This window comes from Cydia pomonella, chromosome 17, assembly GCF_033807575.1.
Source record: "Cydia pomonella isolate Wapato2018A chromosome 17, ilCydPomo1, whole genome shotgun sequence".
NCBI classification, from domain to species: domain Eukaryota; kingdom Metazoa; phylum Arthropoda; class Insecta; order Lepidoptera; family Tortricidae; genus Cydia; species Cydia pomonella.
Genome location: NC_084719.1, coordinates 6,890,047 through 6,905,131, shown reverse-complemented (window position 1 = coordinate 6,905,131; position 15,085 = coordinate 6,890,047). Strand labels below are relative to the sequence as shown.

General features: G+C 35.5%; 1 protein-coding gene across 7 annotated transcripts in view; it reads right to left on the bottom strand.

The window, feature by feature from the left end:
* The window catches only part of LOC133527226 (limbic system-associated membrane protein-like), a 96,577-nt gene extending 94,336 nt beyond the window's left edge, over nt 1-2,241 (bottom strand). Inside the window, exons 1-2 of one of the 7 annotated variants that reach the window (XM_061864132.1) lie at nt 1,663-2,241; nt 928-1,225 (exon numbers count right to left, since the gene is read on the bottom strand). In XM_061864132.1, the coding sequence (XP_061720116.1) occupies nt 928-1,000 (73 nt within the window). In that variant the 5' untranslated portion in view covers nt 1,001-1,225; nt 1,663-2,241. The remainder of the gene's footprint in view (nt 1-927; nt 1,226-1,662) is intronic. The other 6 variants (XM_061864134.1, XM_061864135.1, XM_061864133.1 and 3 more) reach the window with 6 other exon arrangements.
* Between the last annotated feature and the right edge of the window lie 12,844 nt (nt 2,242-15,085).

The window sequence follows — 15,085 nt, the reverse complement described above, 5'->3', positions numbered from 1 at the left end:
AAACAAGACCTGTAATGTGCCCCCCTTTTTTTGGAGAGTAGGCACGGTAAGATCTCGTGTCTACTGGGCCAAATTAGCTTTGACGTGACGTGGTGACGAGGAACAATTGTATCAAGCGGCGTCCCCTGAGACAAAAGTGCATATTCTTATCTAGCCTACGAATTCAAGATCCAAAAAATTTAAATTTTGAAAGGCTTTATCTTGGAAACTATTAGATCTACAGAGACAATTCTAGTCTCCTATCGTAGCAAATTTAGTCTTTTTTAAAATTGCCGTGAAAATATACCATGAAAACCTAGTCTTAAAATAAAATGAAATAAAAACGAAATTTTCGCGTATATCTCAATTTTTGGCAAAGTTGCGTTCGGCGTTCGAGGTCACAAACTTGGATTAATCATAGGGTCAAAATTCATAAAATTCTGCAAGTAGGCCTCAAGGGTTCTTTTACAAGTCAACATTATAAACAAGTCTACAAGAAATCAGAACTACCGGATTTGATGCAAACGCTAAATGTATAAAGTTACTGTAGTAACAGTAACTGACGACCGCTTTGGCCTAGTGGGTAGTGACCCTGCCTACGAAGCTCCCGATGGTCCCGGGTTCCAATCCTGGCAAGGGCATGTATTTGTGTGATGAGATTGATGGATATTTGTTCCTGAGTCATGGGTGTTTTCTATGTATTTAAGTATTTATAAAATATTTATATATTATATATATCGTTGTCTAAGTACCCTCAACACAAGCCTTATTGAGCTTACTGTGGGACTTAGTCAATTTGTGTAATAATGTCCTATATTAATAATAAAAAAGTAACTTTATATGCAATGCAGGTTACAGTTTGGTACGTGGTGCCATGTATCCATAAATCCTTTAAACTTTTATTGAAATCTTTTAATAAATCACGTGTTTTAATTGTACTTAACTCACCTTTCAAAGCCATAGTAGGCAACAACGCCAACGCCTGCAGCATCGACCAAAAGCAAGTCCTCTCGATCCTCATCCCGCCAACTATTCACTATTTCACGCAAAAACAGTACATTTTCCCTCATCAAAAGTACTCAACAGTCATTTTCGCTTGAGACTCAGCGCTCTTTTGTTTTTTTTTCCGTCTCACTTATTTTTCATCGCGCTTTTAATTTTGTGTACATTTGTAATGTGCCAGTATCTTTTTCTTTTCTCTCTGGGTATTATTTTAATGTTTTCATGTACATAATTTATTGAATCGCTAGAAATTCAAGCTTTGCTCGTATTCAATATTCATTTGATTATATTAATTAGAGATGTAACATTTAAAATTATAGATTTACTTAAATTTTGCTAGTAGGGTTTAAAGTTAAATATTTATATAATTTCCCTTTGTTTTTCAATCTAATTAAAATTTGAAAATTCATTCCTTTTCGCATAAATCAAAAAAATGGGTTTGTGGTAATATGGTGGATTACCAAATTTTAATACCATTCTTATAAAAACATGAATTATCTTTTATGTTTGAATTTATATTAATAAATCAACATATGGAAAATAACACAATCATGAACAACAAAAATTAAACTAAAACATAATAATCATCTTCATTCAGAACAACACCTTATTCCTCAGAATATAAGCAAAATCTCAGTAAGAAATCAAATCCGCTTGGTATTCCTATTCAGAATCACTTACGAATAGTTTTATTATTAATATTATTATAGACTGATTTCCAATTAACAACTACATTGTTTTCCGTAGAGCAATTTTCGAAAACATACGTTAAAGATCACAACGTTACTTTATTAACACTGGCACATTCAAAATTTCAAAAATCGAATTCACACAAAAAATCGCGGCATCGGCAACAAGTCGCTAAGTTAGCAGCGCCGCACGACCGTTCCGTAGCGGTTCTACGGGCACACTGATCCGCTACGGGCCAGCTCGTAGCACTCGTAGCACACAGTGGCGTAGACACGTTACGTCATGAAAAGGTTGCCACTCAAACGTTTAGAAGGCGCCTTTTTGCATGAATACGAATACGACTGTATTTTTGTTTCCTTTCCCCGGTGTTCCATTTTTGTGGAACAAAAGAACGTGTTTGGATTCCCGTTGATACGTCGTCGTGTTTATGGAACTTGGGAGTGTGAAAGGCTCTTGTTAACGTTTTGTTAGATGAAGAAGCGATCGTTTTTATTCTGAGGATTCTTTTAGAGGCTCTCCAATCTCCAATGCGAACAGAGGGGTGTGAAAATGTTTAATTTGTAACTTTTAACTGCAAGTGCAGTTTGTAAGTTTCCCTACAATCGTTGCTACATATTACCATATAAATAAATTAAGTAAGCGTAGAGTGCTCACTCCATCCATAAGTTTCGTTCCTTAATAATAAGTTGTTTGGTAAAATGTATTATTAATAAGTTTTAAACTTTCTTAAAACTTATACTTATTAAGATTTAACCTTATTATAATACGTTTTCGCAACGGGTTTTTATCTATATATGGAGTAATCGCTATAAGCATACTTATTTCTCTATGATTATAACTGTACTGTATTTTAACCGGGAACCGGTCATATACATTAGTAACCAGTTTATTTTTATTGAGACAAAATTTAATTTTCCTCTACTATCGATGAATACGCAGCATTTGTGTGTTATTAGTCAACGTGACAAATATTCATACTTATATAAAAATAATAAAAGACATTCTTACACAGATTGCACCCGCTCTGCCAGGCCGGTCAGACACGTCGTGTAAAATAAAGAGGAAAAATGTGTGAACCCATGGGGCCCTATTCAGATAATAATTTCTTGTCATGAAACGGTCATGGATATGATCTATCAGGTGTCAACAGTGATATTGGTTTCTGGTTGAACTTCAACCATAAACCTTTGCTACAAATATAATAAGATCCTAAAAGGTCGCGTACTGTGCGGTCAAATAGAAATTTTCTCCTACGGCTATGGAATGAGCTCCCCGCCGAGGTTTTCCCGAGGGGCTGTAGTATGGGGTTCTTCAAAAGAGCAGTGTACTGATTTTTAAAGTGTCGATAACGCGCATGCAATATCTCAGGTGTTGCAGGCATACATAGGTTACGGCGACTGCTTACCATCAGGCGAGCCGTATGCTAGTTTGCCACTGACGTGGTATAAAAAACAATGTTCTGATCAGATCCATCCAAAAGTAACAAATTTAAAAAGCTGAATACAGTTTACGATTAAGTTCGTTTTATTAAACTAATTACCAACGTAAAATCAAAATTAGATCCGAATGGATCGAATCCTTTACATTAACAGTGATAAAATATAAATAAATAATATTCGTACGGAACATTCCCAAGTAAAAGAGTTAGCATGATGGATGATTGTTTGTGCACAATATTTACGCGTATATCTGCTTTCTCCACAGACATATCTAAGTAGACCAGACAAAGGAACCTAATTCTTGTGCTCAAAGCATGATTGACGTAATATTATCAATCATTTATGTTATAATTCAATTGAATAAATAATCGAGTGAGTGTCATGGGTACTTTTGCAATTTGGGGGGGGGGTCGCGGGGTGACTTTCTAGTGTAGAAGTAGGAGTAATTTAAATCCTTTTTTTTTACTTATATATTTTGTTTGAATTATTTATTTATTTGACATTGTTAGCCGTTTATTTTATTTTTCAGCTAGTAATGTATGTTCATGTAGATTAGTTTATGATTATTAGTTTTTTGTATTGTACAGCTTTATTGAATACTACAAATAATGAAATAGATAAGAATGTAATTTAATTGTTGTTCTATCTAGAATACCTAAGGGCTTAAAATAGTTTAGTGTGGGCGCTTTGTACCTCCTTAAGACATAAGAATATATTTGCGATCCTAACGAAATAATGGTGTTTTTTCTATGGAATTCCATCTCGGGAGAAAACGGTTTCCACAAACTAAATCTTAATAAATCACTTTGATCTTAATGTCGATCGCTTCAGCATAATACATATATTCTAGATTAATAGGTTTCGCTTTCTTCAAAACCTATAACTTAATTTTTCATTGTAGCAATAACATACTATAAAATCATGGAGAATGGAAATATATAGAAGTGGAAAAATATTTTCTATTTTTGTATGGACGAGTACGGTACGTAGTAAACTTCTCTTAAGGCGTATAACTGAAAGGAAGGAATAGAAAAAATCCCACGCTTTTGGTAAGCTTTGGTAGCTCAGTTTGACAATAATTTAAGGAGTAAATATATAGATCATACTGAGCAACTTTTACTTAAGGCGCAACCCCAAAATCGCGAAAAACAATTGGCTGTTTCATACATGTTGGCTGATCTGATGTTGATAGTTTGTATAAGGTGTGCACCGAAATAAAACTGTAAACTTCAAAAGAAAAAAAACTAATTCGATTGTGATCAAACTAAGGTTATTAAAATAACTACAATAAAAAACGACTTTTAATTTAGATAAAAAACGACTTTTAATTTAGATAATTGACAGTTTTTTTTATTACATTTTTTTCTGTAGGTGTGATAGGCAGCTTCTTCCTAGCGCATTCAGTGGCAGCTATTTACGGACCCGTTTTTTATATTTTCCTGCATCAGTTCATCATCTGCTGGAATTGTTAATGTTTTTTGACTGTTTCATTCTTCTCCTTTGATACACTTTTGATTTGAATCTAATAATCATTGAGAAAACGGCACTGCAGGACATTTGGTGATCTTACTCTGCTCTTCGACAATTACCAAACGCGATTTTTTTTTACGAAGGAAATTACATATATCATTTTTGACCAGGTCTAGAATTAAATAACGTAAATTTTCGATTGCTTTTTAGCTATCCTAACCTTCGTACGAAGAACTGAACTGACTTTCGTCGTAGTTTGTTCGACTTTAGCTGCATATGTACTTCAGTTTTTACGATAAATATGACAGACTTGCTTCGTTTTTGCAAATTCTATTAGCAATATTTCTGATGGGCCACTAGGGTCAATAGGGTCACTTGCTCCTAGAGGTCTGCCGCTTCGAGGCCTTTGTTCAAAATTATGAAATGCACGAAACTTCAATGTAATTTCAAGTGTTCCAAAATCAAGCACATAGGATGTTACAAATTTTCTTACTTTTTGGAAAAGACCAATTTTCAGTAATCTTTTCTATTTACCGGTGTAACGTCCCACAGCGTAAAACCAGAATTATTTTTATTGGAATGTATATTATAATAATAAGACTTTTGATTGCGTTGCGGTAAGAACGTCATAGTCATCTTGCTTGGAAACAAAATTACAGTCGTTTGATATTTACAGTTTTTTTTCGGTAGAGGCCTTTATAGGAAAGTAAATTTTTATTCACGATTTCGGTATTATTCCCATAGTAAAAGTTGCTCACAATGACCTATATATTTACCCCATAAATGATTGCAGGTGATGTAAAAAATACTCTGTAGGTATATATATGGTTTTAAATATCCGTAGCGTAGCGTAGTCATTTCTCTCTATTATTAGTCCATATTAGTGCGAAAGTGGCAGTAGCGTTTTGTTCGCTACGGAGCGTTAACGATTGGCATGTTGGTAACGCGGACAGGCATGAATAAAAGTGTCAATAACAGTCCTAAATTTCACAAATTAACTCTTTGTTACATTTTGCTTAAAACAAATGAAACGTAACTAATGCTTCTATATTCTATTTCTAGGTATATGACGTGTAAGGTAGATTTTTGTCCCTTGGGCACTACTATACACCGTATATCTGTATTTTACAGCATCGTCGTAATAAAAATAAATAATGAAAATTTTACCTTCATAGATATATGCAAGGAGGGTATTTGTTACTAGAAATCGATTAACCCCGAAAACCCTAAATCTAAATTTCATGCAAAACAAAGGCCTAAAACTATGTTATATAGCTTGAAAAACATGGATTTAAAAAAGACCTACTTGCCTTCCTACTTCCTTATCCTACAATTAACCAAAATCTGAATAGAAATAGGACAGAGTTAAATTGCACTAGTCTTCAAGTGAATCAATCTTGATTTTTGACGCGTGAGTGTGAATTCCTCGGCGTTACTGCAACCATTAACCAACTTCACATACATTATTGTCAGACAAAAATAAACGTTTCTAACGTTCAAGTCAATTTGTGTAATAATGTCCTATAATATTTATTATTTATTTATTTACCACAACTATTAAAGAAAATGTATGCATTAAAACTTTTTTTTTGTTTTCAAACATTAGCATGTATTTCAATTAGCCTAATTTTTACGGTACGTCTAGTTTAACCCATCATTCATACAAATGAAATGTCGATGGCGTATACGTTGCACACACATCACAAAATTTCCTTTACATGCGACGTCTATTTACCATGTATATCTGTGGCGTTACTTGTCGTATCCATTACACGCCTGCGGAGCTATGTTTTAGACATTACTTTACCTCGTAATGTGCCTGATTAAATTACGTGACGTACACATATATTTATGATATACGCGTATATAACGAGATGTACAACTTTTTGTTCACATCTAACTCTAACTTTAATAATATTGATTGAATAAACAAAGGATGCGAAAATCTGTTTAATGAAGATATTTAAAAGCAAATAGTTAAAATGAAAGGGTATGACCGGTTCTCCGTATAAATATTTTCCATTGACATTATGGAAAATATTTTTATAAAACTGGATGTTAATTATAACATTTGAAAAGTAAAAAAAAAACCTAAGTTTAGTTAGTTTTTAGGGTTCCGTACCCAAAGGGTAAAACGGGACACTATTACTAAGACTCCACTGTCTGTCTGTCCGCCCGTTCGTCCGTCTGTCACCAGGCTGTATCTTATGAACCTTGATAGCTAGACAGTTGAAATTTTCACAGATGATGTATTTCTGTTGCCGCTATAACAACACTACTATACTGACTATAATAACGTACGGAACCCTTGGTGGCCGAGTCCGACTCGCACTTGTCCGATTTTTAAAAGGCCCTTACCCCGAGAGGTCCTTACCGAGTTGGCGACCCTTTGGTCGGCAACGCACATTTAATATCTCTGTTGTTGCAGGCGTTAATAGGCTATGGTGACTGCTTACCACCAGGCGGGCTGTATGCTTGTTTGCCACTAACGTGGTATTAAAAAAAAACTTTAGAGTTTTGAATAAATATTAAATCACATATGTAAAAAAAAATAGCGAGTGAGCTGGGTGTAGCTGGGTGAGTTCATGTGAGTAAGGTTGCCAGAGCTCAACGAGGGGGGGCGGGTTTAGAGTCGGCAACGCGCATGTAACTCCTCTGGAGTTGCAGGCGTACATACTATAGAGACTGCTTACCATCAGGCGGGCCGTATGCTTGTTTGCCACCGACGTAGCATTAAAAAAAAATAGAGAAATTATTTTTAACCGACGAAATAAACGAAGGAGGTTCTCAAGTCGACGCGTATATTTTTTTTACTATCGCGTATATTTATAACTTTATATTTACGAACGTTTCACTGATCGTGGTCGCGGGTTCTACAATAGCTATTCAATTCAAGTCAATTCAATTCAATTATTTATTTGTGTCGAATCTAGGGAGATCCATATAGTGTTAGTACAGTACAGCGAATATTAAAATGACTTAATTAATTGCTATGCCCCTTCGTAAAATTTTTCGATTTTTACAAAAGTTAATAATATGAAAATTGCTTCTAGGGATACGCAATTTTATTACTGACGGAACTCTTCGATTACTTGTTTTTAACCTTAAATTATTATTTTTTTAAATAATGCTATCCCGGGCACGCACAGCCGTCTCACTCACACTCACGCTCAGTGAGAGTGAGAGAAGAACCTGGGTGCCTATGCCCAAGGTGACAATTGTTGGCGCTACGATAACGAAACGCTTTAAGTCTTTCTATCACTCTTCTTTATCAGTCCGCGTAGCCAACGTGCATATCGTTCACGCTCCGTGGCGAAGGAAACGCAACTGTCACAGTCGCACTAATATGAAAGAGTGATAGAATGGTGGGATTGGATACGCTAGAACTGCGACGTAAAATATTATTAGTGATCCATTACTATAACTTGTTGCGAAACAGAATCAGTAATGTTAAGGTGCTTGAGCGGATAGGATTGCTCGCTCCAGCGCCGAGGACGTGCGTAGTAGGCGCCAGTGAGGGCGGCGCTTTGCCTCCGCGACGCCGGAGAAGACTGTTCGCCGTGGGCGGGGTGCGTACGCGTCAAACCAACAATGCTCCCACCAATCGGGCACTCTCACTCCTAAACGAACTATCAATCCAAAGACCTGATGTTGATGTCTTTTATGACTCCCCAGGATCGTTCTCCACAGCTTTATATATGTTTTTGAGTGATTGTACCTAGTTTGTAATGTTTAACTATTTGTGGATATTGTAAATAATTCTAATTATTAATATTATTATTTAACATGTAAGCGCTTTGGTGCCTGAACTGTAAGCTTGTGTGTTGCATGAATAAACAATAAACAATAAACAATAGAAAGAGATGACTACGCCACGCTACGGAGCGTTAGCGACAGTTGCATTTCATTCGCTACGGAGCGAAAACGATTGGCATGTTGGCTACGCACCCTGAACTCACGGCGCCGTAATAACACATATTGATTATCAATTCCAATAAAAGACATAGCTATAGAATGTAATTTCCATAATTGATATCTATTAATCAAAGTAATTGATTTAATGTAATTGATCGGTAGTAATTAACACAAATTGCTTTAGTTTATATTAATTATTTAAAATTAAGGGAATCGTTACATTTATGATATTGAAATTGGTAAATAAAGTATCGTTATCTATAAAATCAGATTAAAACGCGGTTTTCATCAATTTTTGACTAGTTTTGAGTCGTTACTCCTACATTTGCACTATAGATAGAATTTTAAGACAAACGGCTATCGGCTCTTCAATATTTTATCTCCATTCTGGTCTGCCGGATTTTGAAAGAAATGAACAATTTTTTTATATATTTTGTCTAAAAAACACTTTTTCCATTACTAGATTGCTGTGAAGGATTTTACATGCACGAAATCTACACATTTGGGTGCATCTTTGACGTCTCTAAACTAAACCAGAGATTTTAATTTTAAACTAATTAACACAAAAGTTATGGCCAGTAAACCAGTTATTTGGCCTAAAATTGTTCTACTTTGATGCCAAATATCTCGAAGACAGTGAACTGAAGTATATATGATATACTATATTGCTTACAGCCGTTGCTGTTAATTGATTCTGATCGAAGGTCATTGGCGTTCGGGACCCCCTTAATCAGATCGAAATTAATTTTGTTGTCTTGTTTTTGAACACTCTGTCACGTTTGTATTTCTGTATTTTATCAAATATCCTATCTAGCCTAGTGGGTAGTGACCCTGCCTATGAAGGCGATGGTCCCGGGTTCAAATCCTGGTAAGTGCATTTATTTGTGTGATGAGACTGATGAGCATAGATATTTGTTCCTGAGTCATGGGTGTTTTCTGTGGATTTAAGTATTTATAAATATTTATATATTATATATACTCGTATCGTTGTCTAAGTACCCACAACACAAGCCTTATTGAGCTTACTATGGGACTTAGTTAATATGTGTAAGAATGTCCTATAATATTTGTTATTTAAATAAATAAAAAAACAAGTAATATTGCATTTATTTTAGCTGTAGATTACATTTACCATGAGAAAAATCAAAAACTAAAATTCATATCATACAAAAAGCTACACTCTGTCACATTTTTTGAGGACAAGAAACAAGTAACGTAAATAATTTTAACCCAATCGTCAACCGTCATCAAGGTCATGTCAAAACCAGTTCAAAACACAACAACAACAGGTTTTTAAAGCGTCGGCAACGCATCTTTGCTGTCGCAGGCGTCCATAGGCTACGGTGACTGCTTACCATTAGGCGGGCCGTATGCCTTAAATGTAACAAGTCGTAACAAGGGCCATATGTACCGATAGACGTGCGAATACATAGATAATTCGCAACTCGTATCGATTTAACACTCTCTTCGGTCGTGTATTAATTCATCACCACTCGTTGCGAATTTCCTACTTTTTGCACTTGTATCATGCGTTGCTCGGACACGTTTTGAGAATGGAGGGTGATCGCGGCGCGAAAAGGGTATACCTGGGGCGCCCGGTAGGGTGGAGGTCTCCTAAGGACGTCCCAAGTATCGCTATGTTGATGTTGTTGAAGCGGATTTGCATGATCTCTAAGGCGATAACTGGTGGAAGATGGCACAGGATCGAGACAACTGGCGTTTTGGGTTTCTGCACCATTAAGTAAGTAAGTTCCTTTAACTTTGCGATGTCTACTGGAAAGACGCAAACGAGATAAGCATGCATAATGTTTAAGACCCATGCAAAACGAAAAACAAAATTAATTAGTTTTTATAAACCTGACCATACATCCACTTTAAACATATAACAAGTCCTTCATAAAGCCCCTGCAACAACAAGCCCTGTTAGGGTAATTCCACATGTATCAAGTTGAAACTTTAGTCATTAGCGCAGGGCAACTCTCTAAGTGCGGAGAGACCGTTACGGCCGCAAATGACAAGCAGGTGGGGCCCAATGTGATATCACAATAATATGAACTTAGGGCGGTTTACGATGAAAATGAAATATTAAGGAACGACACCAATCCACCGATTACTCTACTTGGGTACTTGACATATGATGAATATTATAACATTTTGTTAAATGGATAGAAAATGAGCCATCTATTATAAAAAGTGGAATTTAAAAAATTATATTGAGTTTATAAAAAAATACAAGGCTCCAAATTTTTTTTTGTCTTTCAAAAATAGAAAAAGAAATGGTACCATTCGATTCCTTACATTTTATTGACAAATAAATTGTATAACAACTATAAACATAAACGCAATATTTCAGAGTCAAAATGGCAATTTCTTTGATCTTCCATACATTTAGGACAGACTTATATAATGTGACGTCACATCACATTATCATTTTGTTAGAGGCGTTAGCGTCAGACTTTAATTCTCATTTCTGACCTTTGTGTTACTTAAATGCCATGAGTCCCATATAGACATTTGATCCTCAGGAAAATCAAGATCGTTTGACATTATTTAGAAAAAACTGTCAAGTAGCCAACTGTCCCGGTAATACAGATTTACACCTTTATTTATAAAACTTTGCAACCTTTATTTATTATAACTTACTTACTTACTGCACTGGCGCAGCGACCCGAAGTCAATCTTGGCCTCCGATACCAAAGACCGCCATGCTTCTCTGTCCAAAGCCGTTTCTGTCCAATCGACGGCGCCGAGTTCGCATAGGTAGGTCTTTTTGCACTTCGTCTCTCCAGCAGTACCTAGGGCTTGGCTCAGGCACGTAGTCCGGATGGGGGAAGATCGTGCAGTCTGGAGGGCGTCATTTGAAGTTCCAAATGACCGAAACCTATTATAAACCTGTGTTAAATTTTGAGTCGTTCTAAAACAAATAGAAATGTCAAAATGATGGAAGGGACAAACGATTATCAACGGTCTATTGGATTTGACAAACGTTTATGGACATCGCCAATTCACCATTAGAAAACACGGAAAGGAAACTAATTAGACCTTGTAAGAACATTCAACTATTATTAATAGGTATAGAACCGGCACAGAGAGCCAGTATTGTGTGCCACGAGTTGTTGTCGACTGACAACAAACTATAGAAGTGGAGCGTGAATCTCGCGACCTAAACGCGTAAGCGCCATGAATTTTACGGCGCTTACAATATTTTGGTCGCGTGGTCGCGATTGCAAGAATTTCATTGTTTGTTTCTTCCAATCTTTAAGAATGAATTATTCTAATTCCTGCAAAAAAATACCAGTATCATTAAGTTTTTTGCCGCTAACAGTAGCGGAACATACAGACGTTGATAGAATTAGTTATTTCCGCTCCCAACTTATCCCTTAAACGCTAAAGGGCTTGTTACTCGTCTCCTGTCTCCTGCGACTGCCTGTTTACTGCAGTGTAGTACGTGCCTTATTTTTAAGACCACACTCGCAACATGAAATGACATATAAACCTGGAAACAAGCACTTTATTGGATGTTTTTCTCTAGATGTAACTGTACATTAGTCTAAGTTATGAATTTTGTATTTGTTTTATGGGTCATAATAATATAAGGGATGTGGGTAAAATAGGAAGTACATTCATTTCATTTTATTTCAGCATACATAAGCATTACAGTATTGTACCAAAGCGCTTACATACTAGTCATTTAAAAACATTTAATAAACAATTGAACACACGAAATTAATTCAATAGCAATTCCATAATAATTTCTTATAATAAATAAAAATATAAAAATGTAATTAATATAATTACATTACAATAATACTACCACCACCAAGAAAAAAGAGTATTTACAGTACATATGGTGCTACTTTACCGCACTAGTGCGAAAATTAGCATATTACGTTACTGTGTCGAACATTTAAAGAGCCATATGTACTGTAAAACGTTGTACGATACATGTGCGAATAGGTAATTCGCAACTCGTGTCGATCTAAAACACTCCCTTCGGTCGTGTTTTAATTTATCGCCAATCGTTTCGAATTTCCTATTTTTCGCACTTGTATCGTAATGTACTATTGTATTGTAAATTTAAGTGAAAATTCGGTAACATTTCTATGATAATCCTTTCCTCTCAATGATGTAATTTTCAACAGTTGAAATATGTCACCGTTAAGGAAATGTGTGAAATGTTTCGGAAATTGCCCATTGCTAGTCACAAATCAGTTTGTTCGATTGTATATTGGTATATCACTAAAGAGATTGTCCGTTTAATAATGAAAAGCAATAAGTCCCTAAACAAATATATATATTTGACGACCGGTTTGGCCTAGTGGGTAGTGACCCTGCCTACAAAGCTGATGGTCCCGGGTTCAAATCCTGGTAAGGGCATTTATTCGTGTGATGAGCATGGATATTTGTTCCTGAGTCATGGGTGTTTTCTATGTATTTAAGTATTTATAAATATCGTTGTCTATGTACCCTCAACACAAGCCTTATTGAGCTCACTGTGGGACTTAGTCAATTTGTGTAATAATGTCCTATACTATTTATTTATTTAAATACCTAGAATGTTATGTTATTTTAACGTTTTCCTAGAATACCCAGAATGTTGTTACTTACAAAGAACAAATTTTACGTAAAAACGTAATGATGTTGACTTAAAACTTATTTTTTTACTGGCGCAAACTCATTTTATATTTATTTCTTAATCCCGTTTCTATGAAAAACCTGTTTTATATATTTTCTTAATATTACATATATTTTGCGGGCCCCAAAATTCCCTCTTTTCTTATTTATTATTCTTTGCATAAATACTAAAATGTTTACCTACTTTCTTTTAAGCTTACAATGTGGAACTACTTAAGTAAATATCTTTGTGCTTCACCTGTTACTTTCCACCAGACATGAAAGATACATACAAAATAAAGACGGATACCTAATATATTAACTAGCGTTATTGGCACGCACTGTGCGAAGTGCATGGTGGGGGTAAGTAAAGAAATCGCAGTACATACTCTGGTAAACATTGACACTAACCAAGGTTAGCGTTTCTAACATTTCATACAAATTATTTGGCTCGATTTTTTTTTGTCTTTTATGTATGGCATCCTCTATGCTTGTAAAGGCAATTTACCTTTGCAAAGAACCAAACTAACTCTCTTCAATAGCTCTGTAGGTAGTCTTGTTGACATTCCAATCATAAACGTGAATAACCAAAAATGTTACGTGATTCTGCATAGGCTGATATTACACACAGTTTAATTGTTATTAGTTTAAGTAGCTTATGAAAATAATATATACATATTATCATAATATAGAATAATGTTAGATATGAGTATTTTAAGCATGTTCCCAGAAACAAATATTCTATCTGTGTCACAGTTTTCTGACCAATTTTGAACCTTGTTGCAATGAGATAAGGGCTAACAACTGGTCGGGTAAGTGTGTTGCTTTTAGTAACTACACTTATACAGTAGATTAAGAAAGAATGTTGAACTTGAGTGGTACCGTTCGCTAACAAACTGTAATACAATTTGGCGAAAAAGTAAGTTTATTAAATATTTCTGTGTACTTTTTTTTATGAGTAAATGAATTAAAAACCAATTATATCGCTGAAGCTCATTTAATTTGTCCTGCCTAGAATCGCTGACTTTACTCTCCTATTGCTTTATTGTTTTTCACTCGTCTCATGGCCTATGCTAAGTTTCGTCTAAACTTAGCATAGGCCATGCAGCATTCAATCTTTTCTTATTATTAGCTTTATTTTTATCTGTTGTCCATTGACAAAAAATAACATTCTGGACAGTCTCTTGTAGTTTATCCTTATTTTCCTTTACCACGGTTACCTCCAAATTTTAGAGACTATTTAAGAGACTACAGTCTCCATCATCAACTCGTCACTGCATTTACCCCTAACACTTCCTCGAAACATTTCCGACAGTCTGCAAGTGTAAACTACTTTGGGGCTTCTATTGCGACCGTTTATCGAGCACAGTTGAACGTACTGGGCATGATATGGAAAGGAAACAGGTGAATGGTGAAATGACGAACGACAGAGAGGTATGGAGGAAAAATACAAGCTGCGCCGACAACAATTTCTATGGGACAGCCAATTTTTTTTTTTCGGGATTTCGGCATTTAGGTACCCATTAAAAAAGTTGTTCAGTATGACCTGTAAAGTGACAACGCAGAGTGTGGTTAAAATTTCACTCTGTATACCTATTATTTTGATGTCAAAGTGTACGTTAAAAAGAAAGGTACCATTCGAATCCTTACATTTAAAGGAGATTTCTGAAGTCCGACGACTGATCGGACTTCGGACCGGCAACATCTCCTGAGGATGCCTCGCAGAGAGGCGAAACACGTGTCGAGTTTTGTACTTTCGGTGGTGGATTGTTATATTTATTTTATTTGCGTATTTATTTTTACGGTTCCCTCCCGGGTTGGAACATTAATTGCTTGTAAAATACGCAAGTAAGTATAACGGATTAGCACAGATTGACTAGCACGTGATCTTATCGCGGATGAGCAAAGTAATATTTTGTGTTTTAATTAATAACGCCTGATTCTATTCGTTATTTGTACAGCAACTACCTATAGTA